The following is a 23606-nucleotide window of genomic DNA, read 5'->3' on the forward strand; positions in this document are numbered from 1 at the left end:
AAATCCTGGAAGAGGCGGTGGTAGATGCTGGAGTGACAGCAGCATTAAACTTTGCTGAAGCGACAACTTCAGAACCAACCTTACCAGCTTCTGAAGTATACAAAACCCGGAGAAAAAGAAAAAAATCACAAATAAGTTGATTGAAAAGTGTTATCATTGGATGACACATGTGAAACAGATAAAAGATGGTAGCAATGAATATGATCCAATATTTGTCTTAAAACACGAGGCACTTTACAAGGGATTAAGAGAATATTTCATGTCTCTAATGCCCAAAGAACAAGTGCATGCCACAGTAAATCCTTTGACAATTGCGTTAATGTTAATGATTTTTTTAAAATATTTTATATAGTATATCTCATAAATTTTCATCCTGTAGGTGGTTTGTATATACAGCATGATTCTCAACGAAATAAAAGTTCGGCGGTATCAAGAACTAATATACATTGTCCGCTGAATATTGTGGTAAGCTAAATTTCTTATTCACTGTTGATTGCTATTCGGTAGAGTGGGAATGTTAATATTGATTCACCTGATTGTTATGTGTTTTGTTGAGTTCTTTTGCATAAAGAAAACTTTTCTCATGATAATTGAATATTTTTCAAGTATTATTCAGCACATGAATTATTTTCGGTTCGGTGCATGAATTGTGTTGGGTTCAGTGCAAATGTGATTTAACTGATATTCTTTTTGCAGAATTTTATGTTGGGAACATATGGCGAGTCCTACATTGATAAAAGTACAAACATGGTCTACCGATTCGATATTGAACAGTATGCCCACCACCGCCAGTTTCTTAACAAAAGAAAATTTGCATCGCATCCATTTGAAAGTTGTAATTTCTAAAAATTCTTCAATAATTCTCTTATTTGCTATTGTTTTGACTGAAATATTTTATTATTTTCCCAAACTTCAGCTATTTGTGCCAATTTGCAATGGAGCGCATTGGTGGTTGTGGATTGCCGATGTGAACAAAAAGAAATTCTATGTGCTTGACCTTATCAATAAGCTGTCAGAAAATATACCTGATTCGAGGAAGACACTGAACAAATTTGTTGTAAGTTATTTTCTTGTAAATTATTCAGTAAATGAAATGAGTTCGGTTGAGTGTTGTTGATTTATTTTTTTTCAATTTTTGCATACCTTTCAGGGATTAATAATTTCTCATATGAGGGTTTATGCTGGGGGGAACCATTAATGGAGGATGGACTGGGAGTAGAAGTAGAGTATATCCTACTAAATGGTCAACGTACAGAGTAAGAATCGTTCTCTTCTATAGTGCTATTTTTAATATATTTTATTTTGTACACTATTAATTGTATTATACTCAATTCTTTCCTAGCTATGATTGTGGGATATATGTCATGAAATGACTTGAAAAAATTAATCCACAAAAGATCAGAAGCAGAAAGAGATATAAATATAGAGCTTGGACACAAGTTAGTACTTTCTAAATTTATAAACTTCTTTCTTTTCTGATTTTAGTTGGGTTCATTTTTTATGTAACTAATTCCTTTCAATTGATAGCTTCAGGTACCAATATGGTCCGCACATTCTGTTGCATGAAATGAACAAAATTAGAGACCAAGTGATTTGAGAATCTGAAGCAATAAGACTCCCGAAGCCATCTACTGCCCTCTCCAGCCCTTATTGTAAATTCACATATGGGGATTTAGATAGTAAATAGCATATACTAGGATTGCTATTTGTAATTAACAATATTTTGTCTAACTTGTTTAAAAAGCAAAAAATGCTTACTTCAAATGTATATATGTGAACATTAATCTAAATGTTAATGTTAATATTTATATTTGATTCAACATGGATTACTCATCTGAGATGTTAATTTATATATCTGTTGGAACTGTCTGGCTGCTGTTTTATTCCAGGTTCTCAGTGATTGCAATGATTGTATTTACCAATACATTATGAACTCCAAAAGAACACAGTGAACCAAAATTAATACACTGGGTGAACCGAAAGATGGAAACATATTGAACCCTTAAACCCTAAACACTAAAACTAAAACCCTGAACACTAAACACTGAACCCTGAACCGATAAACCCTAAACTCCTAAAACCTTGAAACCCTAAACCCTAAAATCATAAACCCTAAACCCTAAACCCCTAAAACCCTAAACCCTGAACCCTGAACCCTAAACCCCTAAACCCCTAAAACCCTAACCCCTAAAATCCTAAACCCTGAACCCCTAAACCTTAAACCCCTAAGCCTAAATACTAAATCCTTAACCCTGAACCCTTAACACGGTGAACCGAAATTGATACACTTGGCGAACCGAAAGTTGGAAACACACTGAACCCCTAAACCCTAAACTCTAAACCCTGAACCATTAAACCCTAAACACTAAACCCAGAACCCTAAATCCTAAACCTTAAACACTAAACCCAGAACCCTAAACACTGAACCCCGAAACCATAAACCCTAAACCCTTAAAACCCTAAACCCCTAAACCCTAAACCCTAAACCCTAACCTTAAACCCTGAATCCTAAACTCTAAACACTATATTCGTCTAATTATTTTTAGACTCCTTTCTGCATACCGAACCGAACACGTGCACATGGTGAATCAACTCTTTCGTAATTACCGAATCGAAAAGTTACTCACATTTACTCATAGTTACTCACAGTTACTCACACTCATAGTTAATCACAGTTACATGTTATCAATTCAATTCAATTCAATTCAATTCAATTCAGATATAGATCACCTCAGCCCATTCAATTGATTTCGATTCAAAATTCAATAATTGAAACATCATCAAATTGATGCGTTTCGGAAGAATTATCCAAATCGCACTCATTCAACTGATTTGAAGTTGATTCATTCATTGTTTCAATTCAGAAGTGGAGATCGAAGAAAAAATAAAGAAGAAGATGAACGACGAAGCTAATTACGTTGAAGTCAATCCAGATTAATAATGCAGAGAACAAAAACGCGAATAGAGGAGAACAACGAATTTAATTAGGTTGAAGAAGAAGAAGGAGAACATGAAGAAGAAGAACAAGAAGAAGAACGCGAAAAAAGTTTACGTTATATGAAAAGGTTTACGTTGAGAAAGGTTGATTACGCAATATAAGAATTACGTTTATACGTTACATAAGGCATATGTAAAACAAACGAGTATGTGGGTAGAGGAAAACGCATGAAGTGAAAGGTATTTATATACCATCCATGTAATTTTTACATGGATGTAGAACTTTTCCGTAAACACAATATATATGTGTGCGCACATACACACTTAAAAAGGGATAAATTGAGTATTAAAAGATAATTAAAAACTTTTATTTAAAGATAATGTATTTCTATTTTTCGTAAGCGAATTTCAAGTGTTTAAATTACATATTTAATATTTTTTATACTACTTAGGTAATATAAGACAAGGATAAATATAAATGGTAATGTATAAGTATTATTTTCAAGGATTTAGACCAACTTTTACACAGATAAAGAGTTATACTTTTTATACCATTTAATAAATGGTAACGTATAAGTATTATTTTTTCCTCCGTCTCCCTCTTTTTATTCAGTGTGCGTGTGTTTGGGAATAAAAATTAAGGCAAATAATTAGATATTTAAGGGTTAAAAATTTTTATAAAAAAATAAGGGTGGAATAACAAAATTTTAATTATTTAAATTAAATTAATAAAATTTTTACTATTTTTTAATTATTGAAATTTTAATTTTAATTATATCAAATATTTAATTATATTAAAGATTATACGAAATTTTTAATTAATTTAAATTTTAATTATTATAAAAATTACATATAATTCTTAATTATTTTTAAACTCAAAGTATTATAAAATTTTTTATGGTACATAATTATTCAATTATTTTTTAATCACATCTAAGTAAATTATATTTAATCACATTTTTTATTCTAAATAAATTTATTTTTTTATAATTTTATTCTTAAAAATTTTTACTCATCATAAAATTTTATTCAAACGTTACCAAAAGCATGGTTCTGCCTTCAGGTAAAACTAATTGTTTATCTTTAAGCAACACATCAAATATTTGATCCGATTTTGAAATATCGAAACTATATTTCTTTCCACTCTTATGTTTTGAATCACTTGATTTATCACTATTCAAGATTTTTCTGAGTAAAAAACAAACACAAGGTGGTCCTTTTTAAGTTAAGCTAAATCGACTTCTGTTTCTAAATCGGATTCTTCACCTGCAGAATCCATTGCTAAATAAGAAAATTTTTTTTTCGAGAAAAAGATTTACTTTTCAACTTTTTTTCGTCACTCTTATACTTCTCTTTTTCTTTCTTAAGAATTTCAACCTGACGTACTCTTTTAGCCAAATGAGCCAAATCAGATATATGAACATTAAGCAACTTCCGACGCATATAAAATCCTAACCCCATAATTGCTATTTTTATCACTTCACTTTCAGGAAGAGACACATAGCATCGACTCCTAGCGTTTTTGAAACGGATCATATAATCATCAATGGTTTCACCATCTTCACGTTTCAAAGCCATTAAGACAGTAACTGCTACGTTCAGTTCTCCTCGATAAAATTGGGCATGAAAATCATTTTTCAACTGTGCCCACATTCTTACCGAATTTGGTCTAAGATTTGAAAACCAAGTAAATGCATTATTCGCTAACGAAGAAGGAAAAAACATCATTTTCAAATTTTCATCATTAGTCATGTTTCCAATCTCGACCAAATATCAAGCAACATGTTCAGTAGTTGATTCTCTAACTTCTCCGGCAAACTTTGTAACTATTTTGGAATTTTTTACTCCTCTTGGCACTTTTGCCATTTGAACAGTAAGAGAAAATGCTGACACAAAATGGGATCGATTCATGAATTCTACATTGAATCCAACCCTATTGAGGACATCTTCTACAATTCTCGTGGCCTAATAACGTTCACCAACTTGATTAGCACGTAATCGAGCCAATACATCATTAGCATTTTGGCCATGAGAAATTAACTGAGGATTTTTCCTGTCCCTAAGAGCATCATTTTTATTTTAAAACAAATTTTCAAAACCCTCATAATTTTCTCCTAAATTTTTCCTTTCACCTTTATCATAATCGACAATTCGAGCAATCTGCTATGCTTGCCTGGCAAGACAATTAAACTTTGTCCCATGATCTGCCATCATGGGATTCAAGATTGTGGTCATTTATTGGTCAACAAATTAACCAAATCATGATGACTTTCTTCTATATGCGGTCAAAATGCTGCCACTGATTTAGAAGTATTCGATGTAGAACCCACATTAAAATCTCGAGAATACTCGGGATATTGTTGTGGCATTTGAACATTATTCACTATAACCGCGCCTCCAAATCGAACCGGAGGAGCAAACCCACTTATTGGTGGCATATAACCTGGAAGAAGGCAATAAGAAGACCAACTAGCGGTTACTTGGGGTTGTGTTGGTATTGGATTACCACGCAGGCGAGTATTACGCCCACTATTTCCTGCCTAGACACTGGTAATAACCACTACACTTTCACTTACTACCACACCTTCTGAATGTGAAGTAACATCCGAAGATTGTGCAACTAATGGTGCACTATCATTTGTGAATGAATCACCATTAGCATTCGAAACTTCATCTGCTATGTATACAATCCTTCCACTTCTTAATCGCATACACTATGACCATACAAAATCATTTGACACACTTAATTCTACAACTGTCCCATCGGGCGTGCCAAATTGTTTTGAAAGTTTTTAGCGAATTGAGGGTAGTTCGATATATAATAGTTTGGGAGCGAAACCTACTCCTCTTTACGAGTACCAGTTTTTTCAAAGTGCATCAAAGACCTTTCGATCATACAAAAACTTAAGGAAATCTGAAAACAGTAAATAAAAACTTTGAAAATAAATTGACTGAATTTGAAACGATTTGCATTTAATTTAAATAAAGTAGTAAAATACCTTCGATCAAATCAAAGGACTTTTGAAATGAAAAATAAAAGTACTGGAATGTAAATTGGACAAAAAGATTAAACGTTGCTTGAAAAATAAACTTGCATGAAAAATAGAGTTTGCAGAAAACGTAAATGAAAAGATAAAATAGTGGAAGGAACCCTATAAAAAAAGTAACTTGAATGCAGACTCAGAAAGTCGCTGGGATATGAGTGTGCTTGAGTATTTTTCTGAAGCAAAGTTCCAACCCTTGTGTCTTCGAGTCTTCTTCTATTTCTAAAATTCTTCAACTAATCAAATTGAAGTGTAACTCCCACGTTCATTAATCCATGGATAACCATTCCCGCTTCTTTTGCTGAACAACAGGTAACGTTCAAAAGCGACTCTCAAATCTTAGGACCTTCGATTCGACACGTCGATCAGCTTGTTGTCTGGTCATAATAAATTCTTGCTCGATCTTTCCTGCCAAAAGGCTCTCTTTCGATGTTGACTTTTTTTCGAAAACACACGTTTACTGACTCTTGAATGTTCCTTTTTAAAATAAATTATTTTTGACTAACAACACCAATTATAATTCACTAACTTTGAAAATCATGTGATTGAGAAATAATTTTAACCTTAGTACAAGCATGATTTTAATATGAGAGATAAATTTAATTTATCTTTAACAAATAAAAACTGAGTTTTACAACTAAAACTTTTTTGTTAGACTTATTCTTGTCATTTTATCTTCATTACATGCATGAGTGATTCCTTGATGAGCACATCCTTATAGTTGATACATAATCCTCAGGTAAAATTCACTTTTTACTTGTGAAATTTTTTTACGTTAAATCCCATAAAAATAGAGATATATTAAATCATTCATTAAACCAAATATTATATCATAACATGTATCATGCTATATCATGGAATGAATTTATCTTAACTATATAATCAATCAAAGATATAAATTAAAATATGTAAAAGATATATATTTATTATTTTTTAAGATACTTACTTGTTAAAATATAAAATATAATCGCATATGGTCACTTATCAACACATATAAGAATACATACTATACAAGGTGATAAACATGCATATAACAAGAAACGCAATATTCATTAACAACTAGCGTAATTGCTCGTGCCAAGCACGAAAATGTTGAATTATAATAACTATAACTATATAACATTATTTATTAAGGGTATTATATACAATTCAAAAATATTGTTTTACATATTAAGGGTATTACAGATTTCATGATTTTTTAAGCAAATATGACGAAATTTTAATCAAATTTATAATAACACATATTAAGTATATACTTAGTCAAATCATGACAACAGGAAGATAATAGATCAACCAACCAAAGATAAAGAACAGGCACAAAAAAACATAATTGAGCCCAAAAGATTATAAAGCTAATACCATTTCTTGTCCTGCCAGACATATGCATATAACTGGTAAGCTTTAAAAATTTTGAGACATGGAAATATGAAATTCAGAATTCTAAAATACAATAGATGATGACTACAAATTAATTTAATATAAAAGATGGATGCCTATATCCTATAAATCTTCCTAAATATCAAGTCCCTTGAATTTTGATTCCAGTTCATTGGGGTCAGCATTTTCTTAGGAATCCTCATCAATGTCTTCTCCTTCAAGATCTCATCCAAAGTACATATCCAACATATCAGGTGAATTTTTAAATATATCCTTCAAGTTCTCTAAGTTTTTGTACAACAACTTCAAGTGCCATGACTCTCTTCCAGTGCTTTGCTGATCAAAATTGTAGCTTCATCTTTCATTCATTCTCAAATCCTTACATTTGACAAACTTGGAGTTTACTTTGAAAGTACTAAAACTTATTTTGGTGCAATGATACTCGTTTTGAATATAAATAAATATAGATCAAAAGCACAAAGAACATGGTTTACTCCAATAATCAATATCACCAAGTTGTTTTCCTATGGCCACAGAGAAAAGCTTTAAATTAAAAAAAAATAAAAAAAATTTATCCATCTCATGACAAAGATAATGAGAGGAGCAAAACAGTACATTTATTGTTTGTATCAAAAAAATAAAAATAATAAAAGAGTAATATTTTAGCAATCGTATTACAATACCAACAAAAGAAAAAAAATAGTCAATAATGTATAAGAATCAAGTGAGAGAATATACCACACCAACTTAAAAAGCTTAACGCACTAAATAGATAAATTTCTCATTTCATAAACTCTCACACATTATTTCATTTAATATAAGACTAACTATCATTCACACTTGTTACTTATCAATACTTACCCAACAGAAAAGCAACTTGTTTTTATTGTCTCCTATCAAATGATCAAAAATTCTTTCAACATGTTATTACAAACAGAAAACCAAAACTGATTGTTGAAATATATTTTAAAACAAAATGGAAGAATACTACAAACTAAATCAAGAAAGTCATAATTATTTGTTGAAAAGATAGTTGAAGAGTACCTTTTTCCGATAAAGGTTTGATGCAAATGTTTCGTGAGTCAATTTAGAAAACATATTGCAAGCAAACAATTATTGAAGGATATAATGCATGACACAGATATGTAAATCTCGCACCTTGTAAGCTCTAAATAAGATGGCTATTTCTTGCCATTGCAACTATGAAACTCCAGAACAATAAACAATGTAAATAATAAATAATTAACCCAGAGAGAAAGTGAATGAAGAAACTCCTTCATACCAAGCTTCATCAGTCACCAAACCCAACAGCAGCATAGGTTACAATTTAACCAAGCCAGTTAATACCCCTTTTTTCAATTTCAAAACAGCGACCTCATGGTGCAACCTTTGGGACAACACCCTGACCTTCTTGCACGACACAAAAAAAAAGCATTAGACATCACATGTAATCACCAATAACAACAACATAATACTGTGATAACAACATATAAAACTAAAGCAGCAGAACTTCAAATTGCAAAAACACCTAATGAAAACAACCCAAAGCATATGAAAGCAAGGCAGCAAAACAAATCCCCTTGCATAATTTAATGTCATCATTCAATTTGGTTGACTGAAATAATAAAGCAATATAAGAAAATTAAAATGTTAATCAATTGAGCAATATTTAGATATCGATAGCTAAAATTGAAGTATAAGAGAAACTAACAAACGATTCTACATTGATGTATAAATTGAGCAAGATATTCACCTTTGCCAGTTCAAAATCAGCAAGGTTGACAAATCCGTGTGCATCCACCAATATATTTGAACATTTAATATCCCTTTAGATTAGGAAATTTCAAAGTATGAATGTAAAACTCAAAGTGAGATCAACCTTGCTTCTATATTAAAAGGAAAAATGGACAATTTCTATGTAACCCCTACAATAATGAAGAAACTTAAAATAATAAAAATAAGTAACTTGCTTCTACATACAAAGAAAAATGATGCGGAGAAGAAGTGACCAGCGCCTAATGATTAGACATATCGACAATAAAGAAGATGAGTTCCCTGCATCTACATACAAAGAAAAATTATGGCCAGTTTCTATTGTAGCCCTGCAAAATTACCAAGAAGTGACCAGCATCAGTGATAGAAAATGTAAATGAGAAAGTAGTACGAAGGAAAATGTATATAATATTTTATTTAAGAAAAATATTATCTACAAAATTATAAGAAAAAGTCAAGTTTCTTATGTATATTTGATAGGGGATGAAACATGTCTGTCTATATACTTCAATCACAATTTCAAAAGGAGAGGGCATACCTTAAACTTCGCAGCTCTAAAGGAACCTTCACATGAATAGAAAAAAAAACCCAAAAAAATTGGATCCTTTCTGAAACACAAAATAGAGAAAACCCATCATAGAAAAAAGGAAAAAATCAGAATCACTTGTAACAATTCAGGCGCAATCGAAGACAGAAAGTTTTCACATTTCAATCGAAAAAGATAAAAAAACAAAACAATAAACTTTTGGTTTACGAAGAATCAAAGAGCAATTAAAGTCACCGTTTTGAACGGAATGGAGGAATGAGAAAAGCTGGGAGAATGCTTGTGATGTTTTTGTTGTATCCGAAAAAGAAAGAATTTTTGGAGAAGGAGGTATTGTTCTGTTACAAAGAAATCAGAATGGATAGAAAGAGACATGGCATGGACCTCAGAGATGGCAGAAGAGAGGGAACGATGTGGAGAAGCAGCAAAAAAGGAGGTATTGTTCTGTGTTACAAAGAAAATGGACCTCAGAGATGGCAGAAGAGAGGGAACGATGTGGAGAAGCAGCAAAAAACAAAGAGATTTACGTCCGTGGAACAGAGAGAGGTGAAGGCGAAGACAAAGGGGAGCACGCCAAAGTCAACAAAGAGAGGCACCGTGCAAAGGCGGAAGAAGACTTTGAGGAGTAATGTTTGAATGGTCAATAGTCAATAGGATGAATTGGATTGGATGAATTAATAAAAAATGAGACCGGTGAAACGTCGTTGTTGAAAAGGAAAATGCATTTATTCAGGATGAGCCGAGGTAATGACACGTGGGTTGCTGAAACCGGAAATTAGGATATTAACTTAGGATAGGATGACAGTTTTTCTTGACGAGGATGTGGTATAAATTTAATGAAGAAAAATTAATTTATTTATATTTAATTTGATAAAACTTTTCAAAAACTATGTGATCGATAAATTAAAAAAATTATGTATTTATGCTTATAGCTTTCTAAAGCTAAGAAAGATTTTAAAAGCAACTAAAAAAGACTTTTCAAGATTATTTTTAATTGTTAAAAATTTAAATTAATATATATTTAAATTTATTCTTATATTTATATTTATTAAATTTTTTATTTTAAAATTTTTTTTACTAAATATAATTATTTTTATTTGTATTTATTAAAAATTATTTTTAATTTAATTTATTATATATAAATTTATAACATTTAGAAAGTTATGGTTTAAAGTCGAACCAATTGTTGTTGGGCCTAACTTAGAGTAGGGGTGTTTAAATTAATAAATTCAAATTGATTCAAATTAAATTATTCATTTAATCCAATCTAAACTAAAAATCGATTAAAATTATACTAATTTAAATTTAGTTAAATTTTATTTTTTGCAAAGTGTATGGATCGAATTGAATTTTAGAACTACTTCTCAAAATCGATCCAATCCAATTTAAATTGTATAATATGCTATAATATTATTATTATTTTATTATCATATTTATAATTTTATTATAATATATTTAATTTTTTATATTATTTATATATTATTTAATAAATATTTTATATTTAAAATAAAATTTATTTAATTTTTTAACTAATTTATAATTTTATTTTTATTATTATATTATTATTAATTTTTTACTATTATTAAAATTTATTATGTATATTTAATTTTTGAGTATTTATCTATTTTGGTCCTCAAAGAATTTTGGGTCAGATACTTTAGTCCTCAACTAAAATTAATTACTCAATTGGTTCCTAACAATTAATTCCTACTGTAACGGAAGATAAAATAGTCCCTAACAAGTCTAATAGGGGACAAAATGATCCCTGACTCCTTTGTTTGAAAACGACATTATTCCCTCCCAATTTTCATCATATCTCGCATAACCCTAACATTCATAATCTCCTTCTTCACCTTGACAGACTTTTTTTTCCATCTTTTCCTTCCTCCTCTTCAGCTCCAAAATTAAGTCATGGTGTATCTGCCACGCATGTCGCGCCTACCTCAACATATCAAGAACCACACACTTCCTAAATCTCTGTGACTGGTACACCCACCTCTTTCGTATTTCACCCACCAGAAGCATCCATCTCCACTTGTCCTCGATAACAACATCACCTCTAACTCCGATAACGTCCACCATATCCTCAAGACTAAGTTTCACAACTACTCTAAAGGCACGCATTTCTCCATTTTCTGGCAAGCAATATAGATTGTTGGATATTAGGACATAATGGGAAGATTCTCTTTTAACATCATATGCAAATTCTCATTTGGAATGGACTCTGAGTGATTCATTCCTTCTTTTCCCGAGTCCAAGTTGGCATACAGCTTCGACCTCGCATCCAAGTTATCAGTACAATAAGCAATGTCATCGTTGCCGCACATATGAATACTGAAGCGATTATTGAACATTGGTTCAGAGAAGAAGTTGAAAGAAGCGATCGAAGTGGTGGACAATGTGGTCATGGAGATGATATGGTATAGAAAGAGGGAGATGGCGACGATAACGACAAGTCTTAACAAATCAGACTTGCTGTCTAGATTCATGGGATCCATCGAAAGTGACAAATACTTGAGAGACATAGTTACGTATGAATTGGTTGAGAACAAGTTGAAAATTTTTCTTCTTCTGAATATTGAAGTTACAGAGTGTGCATGGTGTAACTTGAAGTTACAGTACTAGACTATTAGTGTTATGCGAGATATGTAAATTGGGAGAAAACAGTATCGTTTCCAAACAAAGGAGGCCAGAGACTATTTTGTCCCCTGTTAGAGTTGTCAGGGACTATTTTGTTTTTCGTTAGAGTTAACGGAATAAAAAACCTAAATGATTGACGGAATTAATTATTAAAAATCAATCAAATAATTAATTTTAGTTAAAAACTAAAATATCTGATTCGAAATTTTTAAAGACCAAAATAAATAAATACTTTTAATTTTTTTTAATTTACAAATTACAAATCAAATCCAACTCAATCCGCTCAAAATTGGGTCAAGTAAAAAAGGAATAAAATTTGGCTAATTCTATGGTATTTATGAGTTTTTATTTAAACTTTGCTTAACTTATTTTTTGTAGTAGGTTTTAATTTTTTAAAAATTATTTATTCTTATATCTTTTAAATTAAATAATAACTTGTAACTCCTTTTAATATAATAAATAGACATAATCTTTTAGACACAATAGCATTCACCATAAAATTTCCCGCAAACACCCCTAGTACTATGGCCTGAGACAGTCGTGTGGAGAGTGGAGACTTGAGACTTGAGTCAAATTATTTCTGGCTGGATACGGAATTGGCAAGAAACAAAGTAGATGGGGTCCACATGAAGCATCATTCACATGTGAAGCATCATTCACATGTGAAGCATCCCCAAACCCCAACAATTCGCTCTGAGTTCCGATGTCCAACGCCGACGAAGACAACGGCGAAGCTGAGGGAAGGCTCCGAATGAGACCTTCAAACAGCAATATCTCCGACGACCAAGAACCATTCATGGGAATCAAGGTCCGACGCAAGGCCTCTCTTTTCAGAGAATACCTCGGTGACTATATCGACGTCCCTTCTCACCCTTTTCTCCTCAAGATTCTGCAGAAACAAGGTCAAACAAAAAGGAAATTTATGAAAATTCCTAACAGCAAAAAAAAATTGAATTATTCATTCTTATTGATTGATGCATGGTTGCAGGGGACAAGAGAGTTCTGTTTGCGGATAAAGTGTTGAGGGTAACTGGTTCAGGGAAGATGAAACGGTGCGTTTTGATGATTACTGATTTGGCAATTTACGTTGTTGACCCTGAGATCGATGCCCTTAAACGACGGGTAGCGCTTGCGGCGGTTGAGAAGATTTGTCTGAGTGAGCTGAGTGATAATTTTTTTGCAATTATTATTCCTACGGAGTACGATTTGCTCATGGCCAGCACTCGAAAGACTGAGATTGTTACTGTCATGGTTGAGGCTTCTAAGAATGCATCTGATTTTGAGCTTGAGGTTGCTTTTTCCAATAGGTAACTTGAGATTCATTCATCAATATGAATTTGATCTCACTCTTTGCTGCTTATACATTTCTTTTTAGCAATATTCAAAATTTTTTATAGCTATTTATTTTCAAGATTTTTGGCACACTAGAGGAAAATGTAGGAAAAGGGAGAGAGTTATTAGACGTTGAACGAAATTGGAATATTTTTTTAAGAAATTGGTTAAGTTCAATTTCATGGTTTAATTTCATGCTAAATTCTAGACCCAAAAAAAAAAAAGAATGGCAATTAAGGGTGAAAAATGAAAATAGTTGATTAGCACATGAAATAGGGTCTAAATTTAGAGGTCAAGTATATATTTAGGACTAATGTCGAAGAGTTGTGCCGCAGAGAAAATTGAAACTGCCCGCAGATTTCACCTGCAATTCTTAGTTTAAACTTTAAAATAGTACACTTTCTTCTCAATTCTCATTCCATAATGTTTGACCAAACCACTTTTAATTTCATTTGTGTGGTTACTTGGATGAAACAGTACTCTCTACTATAAATGTTAATTTGATTTTAGTAGTCCTGTGTCCTATACCTACCTCAGTTTGTCATAAATTTCTCATGTTCAGTTTGTTTTATCATTATTAGGATAGTGTGATGCCTTACATAATGTGGATAAAAAATAAAAAAATAGAAAAGATGAAGTAGAAGTAATGGTTACCAAGTTTGAAGCCTATTTGAAGCTTAACTGAGAATGAGAGGACCAAAATTAAAGTGTTTTAAAATTTGGTTTTCTTTTTGAGATTGATCGAATTTTAATGTCTTGAAAGGTTTAGATTTTACACTGGACACTATCCAGTTTGCCACAGGAGAGGATCCCTTCCCTTATTTGAAGGGGGCTAAGGGTGTGAATGAGTTAGACATTCATTTGGGAATGGACTTGGAGAGTGGCGGCTGCTTGGTACTTGAGCTGCTTAATGCTTAACATAGGGAGAAAAGGTAGTCTAGTAATTGAGGAATTGATTAGTTTCAGTCATTTGGGAGAGTTGAGGAGATCTCAAACTATCCCTTATCCTTGTAGAGAATTTAGGTTTCTTTAATCTTTACTACAATTGCAAAGAATTCTCAGCAATGCAATATTCTTTTTTGTGTTTCTCGTGTTGGTTCTCTTTTACCTCCTATGCAATATTCTCAGCAATGCAACGGTTCCATCAACTTTCAAAAACTCCCAATCACGCAATTACTGAATTACAAGACTGCCTACTCTCTTATAGCTGTGTATGCCCAACTACTGCCTAACTGATACATGTAACTAAGCGTATCATTCCTGAAAGAACACTTCCTTGGTGCAGCACTGGCAAAGGTGGAAGTTGTTGAGACCGGCCATAGTTTGCAGAATGAAGTTTTTTCAAATTTTTCCCTCATCTCATGGAGCTAGAGAGCTAGGTCATGACTCATGCATTCATGTATATAAAATCTATGGGCTTTTAGATAAATCATAACATACTGGTCAAACACTGGAATTCTTTACAATGCAGGTTACTCTAAAGTTGCATACATGCACCCACACTTATAAGGGTAAATAGTGAATCCTCTTATTTTCAATGGTGGTGTTACAATACTCTTTAATGCCTCGGTTAGGTACTGTTGTGCATTGTGAGTGAGTTCTCTTCTGTCTGAGATTATTTTTTTCTCATCTCTGAACTCTTCCTTCTCCAACTCAGTTCTTGTTCATCTCTGAATTTCTGTAAAACTCTGTAATCATTCTTCATCATATCCATGACCATTTACTGCTCGCAAATCAGTCACATTACATAAACTTGGCATGTCTCAAATAAGATAAAGTTATTTGTAGGTTCGAGTATAATGCAGCATCAGATTTGGTGAAGGAAATTCAATTTGAGCAAGTTCAAGGTACAGTACGAATAAAAATCTTACCAATTTTGTTATTCAATGGTTCATAATACCGTGTCTCATTTTCTCAGATTCTTTCTCATTTTCAGGGGGTGTCAAAACAAGAATTTTGAGGAAGTGAACTGAGGTTCGTATTTCCACTTTGCGGTCTGTAATATAGATGTACGATTGAGTGTTGTGCCATTAGATTTTTGTGTCAAGGTTGAGATCCACCTTAATTTTGATGTGTAAAAGAATATAATGAGTGAAAGGTATATGTGATCTGAGTTTTCAACTTGAAACCATATTCTGTGTGGTATCCGTTGTGTTTATTTTTGTAGCTAATATGATATGATGATTTATTGTGGAACTTACTTTCCATTTGATGAGCTAGTGGTTTTCCCATATGTGAAAAACCTCTGTTCCTAGGCATAAAGCTTGATGGAGAGATTCACTCATAAAGTAGAATAATATTGCTTTATGATACAAGATGTTCACATTTTGTTTCAAGTTAAATAATATTACCTATGTCACATTGTCAATGATTTATAACCATACTTCGTCGTAAAGTATAAATATGCCACTTCACCATATACCCTTTAGAGCAACTCCAACGCATGAGTGCCAATACCACTTTTTCTACAGAGAGAGTTCCTAACCGTTGGAGGGAAGTGGAGAAGGTCCCACACGGTTTTCAAGAGGAACGAGTTTCTTTGAATGGGGACTTGGAATGACCAATAATAACTTGCCAAATGACAAGTTATTATTTAAATAAATAATTATATTAAATAATTAAATTATAATTAATTTAGTAATAATTATAATTATTAATTATATTTTTATTTAATTAATGATTTATATTAATTATTTAAATAATAATTAAATCGTAATTAATTTATTAATAATTATAATAATTAATTAGATTAAATAATTAAATTTTTATTTAATTAATAATTTATATTAATTATTTATATCATAATTTTTATTTATATTATTATATTAAATTATAATTAATTAAATTTATTTATATTAAAAAATAAATTTAATTTACACTTTACAAAATATAGTGTATTATTCTTATATATTGTATTTATTGTTATATATAAATTTATAAAATATTAATATTTTTTAATAATAAATTATTTTTAAATTTATAAATTTAAATAATATTATTGAAAAAAATGAATTACATTAATTTTAAGTATTTTAATTAATTAATTAAATGGGACTATAATAGGGACTAAAATTAGTTCTTTCTAATAGAGAAGAGAGAGATGTTTTGAGTTTCTAGCGCAAAAGCTGATGTGGAGTTACTTTTTATGACAGGTGGGTCATAAATAGGAACTGAGATGAGTTCCCTACTAGAGATGGTCTTAGCCTATTTTAAAGTGTAGGTTCGAAGAAATATTCCCTTTTAAAAGTTTTATGAACTGTACCAGCAATCTTTGAAGTTATATTGGATGCTTAGCTGTAGGTGAAGGTGCAATGACTATGGTTGTTTCAACTTTCTAGGGTAAGGTTTTTGTAGAGGAAAGAAAGTGCTGCAATGGAGACGTGTATGGTGTAGTCATATTTTAATTAATTTTGAGCTCATAATCAATTATGTAATTCCAACTCCTAAAAGATCAAACATCACAAAAATATATTGGATGGAAAAATCTCCTATAAATCAGTAATGCGCTCTTGATTTCTATGTATAGTTACTCTAAGATATAAAAATATGCGAGATTTTTTTCTTAATTTTTGCTTCTATTTTTTAATATTTTTATTTTCAAGACTTTTGATCTGTACCCTAATAACTCGGACACACGACGATATACCTTGGAACTTATTTTTGAATAGTCGACCCAATCTCATCAAGTAATTGTTGAAGGAGACCTTCACGGTATGCGCGAATCTCGACCACTAATCATACATACTGATAATAAATATGAACTAATCAGAACTACAAAACACAACATAAAGACGATACAAGAGAACGACAAAAACTCAGTCTTGATTAGATATTTCATGAATTAGTACTAATTTGAGTATCAGAATCCTTTTTGCAGGTCTTACGCCCGGGTCAAGGTTCTGAGGAATATATATCACGGTAGCCCAGGAGATTAAAGGGCAAGATAGCATCTTCCGGTGTTGACAAGCTATACCTCGGAGCACAGTTCCTAGTCGGAACATTTGGCGTTCACCGTGGAGCCCGACTTTAAAAGTAACCCCACATTTTGTTGTTTTTTCCTTTTCACCGCAGGGTTCCAGATCATGACAGACAATTCTTTAGCTCTACCACCACCTCCAACTAATGCTGAATTTTTAGCCATGAACGTTGCCCTACAAGCAGAGGTTCAAAAGATGGCCGACCTCTTGGCAGCTAAGCCAAATAACGACAAGGAGAACAAGGAGCGCAAGAATGTTAACGATAGAAACCCTAATGAAGAACACCACTCTGAATCAAACATGAAGATAGGAGGGACATCTCTCAAGACAGGAAAATGGAGAACAAATCCTTTTTCTGAAGAAATAATGAGTTTTCAAATGCCGAAGAACTTCAACTTTCCAACAACATTGAAACCTTATGAAGGGATTGATGACCCCAACATACACGTCACTAAGTTTGAATCTATGATTTTTTTAAATGGTGCCTCTAACCCTATCTTATGTCAATCTTTTTCCATCTTTTTGGACAGAGCTGCTTTATTTTGATTTTCAAATTTGTCTATAGGCTCAATTTCAGGCTTCGAAGAGTTTGTCGATTTATTTTTGAACAACTTTGCGGCATCGAAAATCTATGTACGAGACTCAGATTACCTTAGCACAATTAAGCAAGGGCAACATGAGAGCTTGAAAGATTATATGACGAGATTTGCAAAGGCTGCAATGGAAATTCCCGATCTTAATCCCGAAGTCCATTTACACGCTTTGAAAAGCGAGTTTCATCCTGGAAAGTTTCAAGAGGCGATAGCGATAACAAAACCGCTGGCCGAATTCAAGGATAAGGCAACAGGTCAAATCGAGGAACCATGAGAAGCCAGGAGAGCAGAAAAACCACTACCCTTCAGGGACGATGATAAATAAAGTAAAATAAGCCATATTCGAGACAGCAAAAAACCATTCAAGTTGACACCGAAGTTCGACTCCTACACACAGTTCAACGCAAAAAGGGAGGATATAATAATGGAGATCTTACATGCTAAAATCATCAAACCTCCTAGCAAGGCAGAAATCTACCAGGACCAAAAGTATGTTGATAGAAGCAAACACTGCACATGTCACCAAAAATTCTGACACACAACCAACGAACGTGTGGTAGCAAAGGACCTCTTAGCATGACTGCCGCAAAAAGAATTGTTGGACAAATATGTCAATAGCCGAATCCAAAGAGATACAACAAGCCTACCAACAACGGACGAACAACCGAACCTAACCTCAGCTTCAAAGGACAATGTGAGATGGTCCACCCCAAGTCAACCTCCCACGACAAGAAAGGTCATTAACTATATCTCAGGGGGTTGTGTGCAGACGAATCACTAGTTTGGCTAGAAAGAAAAGTTACAGGACAATGCTAACTCTAGCAGGGGAGGGGTCAACGTCACAAGAACCAATATGTCCCGTTCCGCATATCACCTTCAATGCATTAGACTTTCAATCTTGGAGTCCAAACATGGATGACCCTGTGGTAATATCTGTAACCATAAGGGAGGCAACAGTTTGGAAAGTCCTTATAGACCCCGGAAGCAGTGCCGATGTATTATTCTTATCAACTTTCCATAAGATGCAATTAAATAGGAAAGCATTGCAGCCTTCATCCAGAGAGGTGGTCGGTTTCTCTGGAGAGAGAGTTCCAGTAACAGGTTATGTTTGGTTAAGAACAAAACTTTAGGAGAATACCCCTATCCGAAAACCTTAGATATTCAATATCTAGTGGTTGATTAAGTTAGCCCTTATAACATCATATTAGGGCTACCATCACTAAACTCTTTCGGCGCTATTGTCTCTACAATTTACTTGTGTGTTAAGTTCCATACGTAAGATGATATAATTGCAACTATGCATTCGGATCATAAGGAAGCAAGGCAATGTTACAATGTAGGGCTACAGCCCTATCACTAGCGTCAGATCCTATTCAACGAGTCAACTCGGTTTACAATGCCGATGATATACCAACCCTAACCGAGCTTGAATGCTTGATCCTCAGCATGACAGAGATAGTCAACCAATGCCAATGGACGACCTCCGCCAGGTAAGCCTAACTAACAATGAATCACAGTATACTAACATTGGATATGCTTTGACTGCAGGAAAAATGCAAAAGGCCATCACACTACTCCGAGAAAATGCAGATTTATTTGCATGGACATCTGCGGATATGCCCGGGATCGACCCAAACGTCATGTGCCACAAACTCCCTTTGGATCCGAGAGCTCGCCCAGTACGACAAAAGAAACGTAACCTCTGAAGTGAAAGAAAAGAAGTGGTAGCCAAAGAAACTCAAAAATTATTAAGTGCAGGTTTTATACGGAAAATGCAATTTACGTCATAGTTGGAAAATGTGGTAATGGTGAAGAAGAATTCATAAAAATGACGCATGTGTGTAGATTTTACAGATTTGAATAAAACTTGCCCAAATAACTCACACCCGTTGCCATGCATTGATAAACTAGTGGACAACACCTCAGGTTTTTAAAGTTTTAACTTTTATGGATGCCTATTCAGGCTATAATCAGATACTAATGCACCCCACAGATCAAGACAAAACTATATTTATAACTGATCACGGTAATTTTTGTTACAAAGTAATGCCTTCCGGCCTTAAGAATGAGGTGCAACATACCAGAAGTTTATGGATAAAGTCTTTCAAAGTAAAATTGGCAGAAATATGGAGGTGTACGTCGATGACATGGTCGTCAAATCAGAATCTGAAGAGGCACATCAATCCGACCTCCTAGAAATCTTCCAGCAACTAAGAAAATACAACATGAGGTTAAACCCCGAAAAATGTGCATTTGGGGTTCAGGGATGCAAATTCCTCAGTTTTATGTTAACCCAACGAGGCATCGAGGCAAATCCCGATAAGTGAGCTGTATTACAAATGAAATCATCGACAACAATAAAAGAAGTCCAACAGCTAGCAAGACGGCTAGTGGCTATATCACGATTCTTACCTACAACAACAGGAAAGTCTTATCACTTTAATATTCTACGGAAGGTTAAGGATTTCATATGGACGGACGCCTACGAATGAGCATTTGCGGATTTTAAGAACATCCTTGCTTCACCACCTATACTACACAAGCCGAGCATGGTAAACCATTTTATTTATACCTTTCGATTTCTGCTTATGAAATTAGCTATATGCTTGTAACAGAAACAGGTACCGAACAACACCCAGTATACTTCGTCAGCATAATGCAGAAGCTCGATACCCAACTATCAAGAAGCTGGCATTACATCAGATACTCACATGGTCCGACCTTGTAGGACGACTAATCAAATGGTTGGTGGAGCTCTCAGAGTATGATATTTCATACTAGCCGAGAGGATCACTTAAGTCCCAAATTCTGGCAGATTTTATAGATGAGTTCACCACAACGGATGAAACTTTTTCTGTTTGGGAAATGCACATAGATAGGGCTTCAAACGAGGAGGGTTGTGGAGCAGGTGTCATCCTCAAAGACAAATTAGGGGTTTTCATCGAACAATCAATTAATTTTTTATTCCAAGCAAGCAATAACCAATCCGAATACGAAGTTCTATTAGCCAGATTGTGACTCGCTAGAAAAAACAATATTTGGCATCTTAAAGTCTATTGTGATTCGCTACTGGTCGCCCAGCGAGTAAACGGCAATTTTCAGGTAAGGAATCCTCTTTTAGAACAATAATTGAACAAAGCAAAACATTTGATACAACACTTTCAAAATTTTGAAATCATACATGTCTCTAGAGAAGAAAATAGTAGAGCAGATATCCTATCCAAGCTAGCCACCTCTAGAAAGCCAGATATAGCACCAGAGTTATCACATCTAACCCTCGGGGAACCGAGTATATATAGCATGCATGTTTTGAGTTTGTCACAGAAAGAAGATTGGAGAACACCATATGTAGATTACTTAAAAACTAGAAAAATACCAATATCAGAAGAAAGCCCGAGGCTATTCCGAAAGAGAGCAAGCTACTTTACCCTCATTGGAGATGACCTATATAAAAAAGGCTTCACTAGGCCACTATTGAAATGTCTCGGAGCTGAGAAGCATAACATAACAGTGTCAGAAGTTCACGAAGGGATCTGTGGGACACACATAGGAGGATGAAGCTTAGCTGTGAAGCTTTTAAGAGCAAGATACTAGTGGCCCTCTCTCAAGAAGGATTGTATGGAAAAATTCCGACGAGGCGTGACAAACCCTAATTTGACGGTTTATCTTGTATTGAATTTAGGGGATTTTATCACCTTTAACCCACATTTATTCAATAAAATAGCATGGTTTTGTATATTCTCCTTTAATTGTGCTTAAGAGTGAAAACATGCTTTTTAGGACTCAAAATATCTAAATTTAATTCATCTTGATTCTATTAGATGCCTTGATATGTTTGTTAAGTGATTTAAGGTTTAGGAGGCAAATGATTGGATCAAGGGAATGAAGAAAGAAAGCATGAAAAGTTGGAGAACTCATGAAGAAATGGAAGAACCGGAAAGCTGTCAAGCCGACCTCTTCGCACTTAATCGACCATAACTTGAGCTACAGAGGTCCAAATGATGCGGTTCCAGTTGGGTTGGAAAGCTAATATCCGGGGCTTCGAAACGATATAAGATTTGCCATAGTTGCTACACGTATGGTGGCGCGCACGCGCAAAGTACGCGCACGCGCCGTTGTTGCCACCTGGTTCACTTAAAGCAAAACGTGGCCAGCGATTTTAGAAGCCTTGTGGGCCCAATCCAACTCATTTCTGATGTTATTTAAGCCAAGGACTGAAGAGGAATCAACATACTTTTAATCATTAGCTTAGTTTAGTAGTTAGAGTTAGTTTCTAGAGAGAGAAGCTCTCACTTCTCTCTAGAATTAGGATTAGGATTAGGTTTAGTTCTTAGATCTAGATTTTAATTCATCTTCTTCTCCTTCTACCTCTCAATTCTTTGTTGTTACATTCATTCTTCTTCCATTCTTTAGTTGTAATTTCCTTTATGTTGTTCTTATGTTTTGTTGTAGATCTACTATTGTTCCTTCCATTTTCTTTCAATTCAATAAGAGGTAATTCATAATAATTGTTCTTCTTTGCTTTTCTATTGTTGATCTCTTGCCTTTGTAGTTAGATCTCTCTTTAATTCTTGCAATTTATGTTGTTTACTTTTATTGCCTTTTATGTGTTTGTTGAAATGCCTCTTCTAGATATAGTATAGGTTTTGTTCCTCTTGGCCTAGGTAGAGTAATTAGTGACACTTGAGTTATCTAATTCCTTTGTTGATTGGTAATTGGAGAGATTGCTAATTGGTTTGGAGTGCACTAAAGCTAGTCTTTCCTTGGGAGTTGGCTAGGACTTGTGGCTCAAGTCAATTCATCCACTTGACTTTTCTTTAATTAGTAAGGGTTAACTAAGTGGTAGCAATGAACAATTCTCATCACAATTGAGAAGGATAACTAGGATAGGACTTCTAGTTCTCACATCTTGCCAAGAGCCTTTTATAGTTGTTAGCTTATTTTCATTGCCATTTACTTTTCATGCTTCTTATCCAAAACCCCAAAATAACTCATAACCAATAACAAGACACTTTATTGTAATTCCTAGGGAGAACGACCCGAGGTTTGAATACTTCGGTTTATAAATTTTAGGGGTTTGTTTTAGTGACAAACAACTTTTTGTATGAAAGGATTAGTGATTGGTTTAGAAACTATACTTGCAACGAGAATTCATTTGTGAAATTCTAAACCATCAAAAATGTTCCTCTTGGCCTAGGTAGAGTAATTAGTGACACTTGAGTTATCTAATTCCTTTGTTGATTGGTAATTGGAGAGATTGCTAATTAGTTTGGAGTGCACTAAAGCTAGTCTTTCCTTGGGAGTTGGCTAGGACTTGTGGCTCAAGTCAATTCATCCACTTGACTTTCCTTTAATTAGTAAGGGTTAACTAAGTGGTAGCAATGAACAA

The 23606-nt window shown here is 33.5% G+C and overlaps 1 protein-coding gene and 1 long non-coding RNA gene across 4 annotated transcripts; one reads left to right on the plus strand and one right to left on the minus strand.

Annotated features, from left to right (window-relative positions):
- Positions 1-8625: 8625 nt before the first annotated feature.
- On the minus strand, positions 8626-10375 carry LOC148562972 (uncharacterized). 3 transcript variants are annotated; one of them, XR_015886237.1, is made up of 6 exons: positions 10142-10375; positions 9913-10059; positions 9670-9739; positions 9339-9460; positions 9112-9184; positions 8626-8765 (listed from the first exon to the last, which is right to left on the minus strand). It is a non-coding gene; the product is annotated as an uncharacterized LOC148562972 (long non-coding RNA). The 3 variants fall into 3 exon arrangements; XR_015886238.1 differs by lacking the exon at positions 9913-10059 and having other exon boundaries at positions 10060-10198; XR_015886236.1 differs by lacking the exons at positions 9913-10059; positions 10142-10375 and having other exon boundaries at positions 9670-9809.
- A 2471-nt stretch (positions 10376-12846) lies between these two features.
- LOC107605269 (uncharacterized) lies at positions 12847-15843 on the plus strand. Its single transcript, XM_016307092.3, has 4 exons — positions 12847-13217; positions 13304-13622; positions 15436-15494; positions 15584-15843. Exons 1-4 carry the CDS (start codon positions 13019-13021, stop codon positions 15613-15615), a joined length of 609 nt encoding a protein of 202 aa, XP_016162578.1. The 5' UTR covers positions 12847-13018; the 3' UTR covers positions 15616-15843.
- Positions 15844-23606: the final 7763 nt, after the last annotated feature.

The sequence above is a fragment of the Arachis ipaensis genome, chromosome B6 (genome assembly GCF_059453495.1).
Source record: "Arachis ipaensis isolate K30076 ecotype BB chromosome B6, ASM5945349v1, whole genome shotgun sequence".
Classification (NCBI taxonomy): Eukaryota; Viridiplantae; Streptophyta; class Magnoliopsida; order Fabales; family Fabaceae; genus Arachis; species Arachis ipaensis.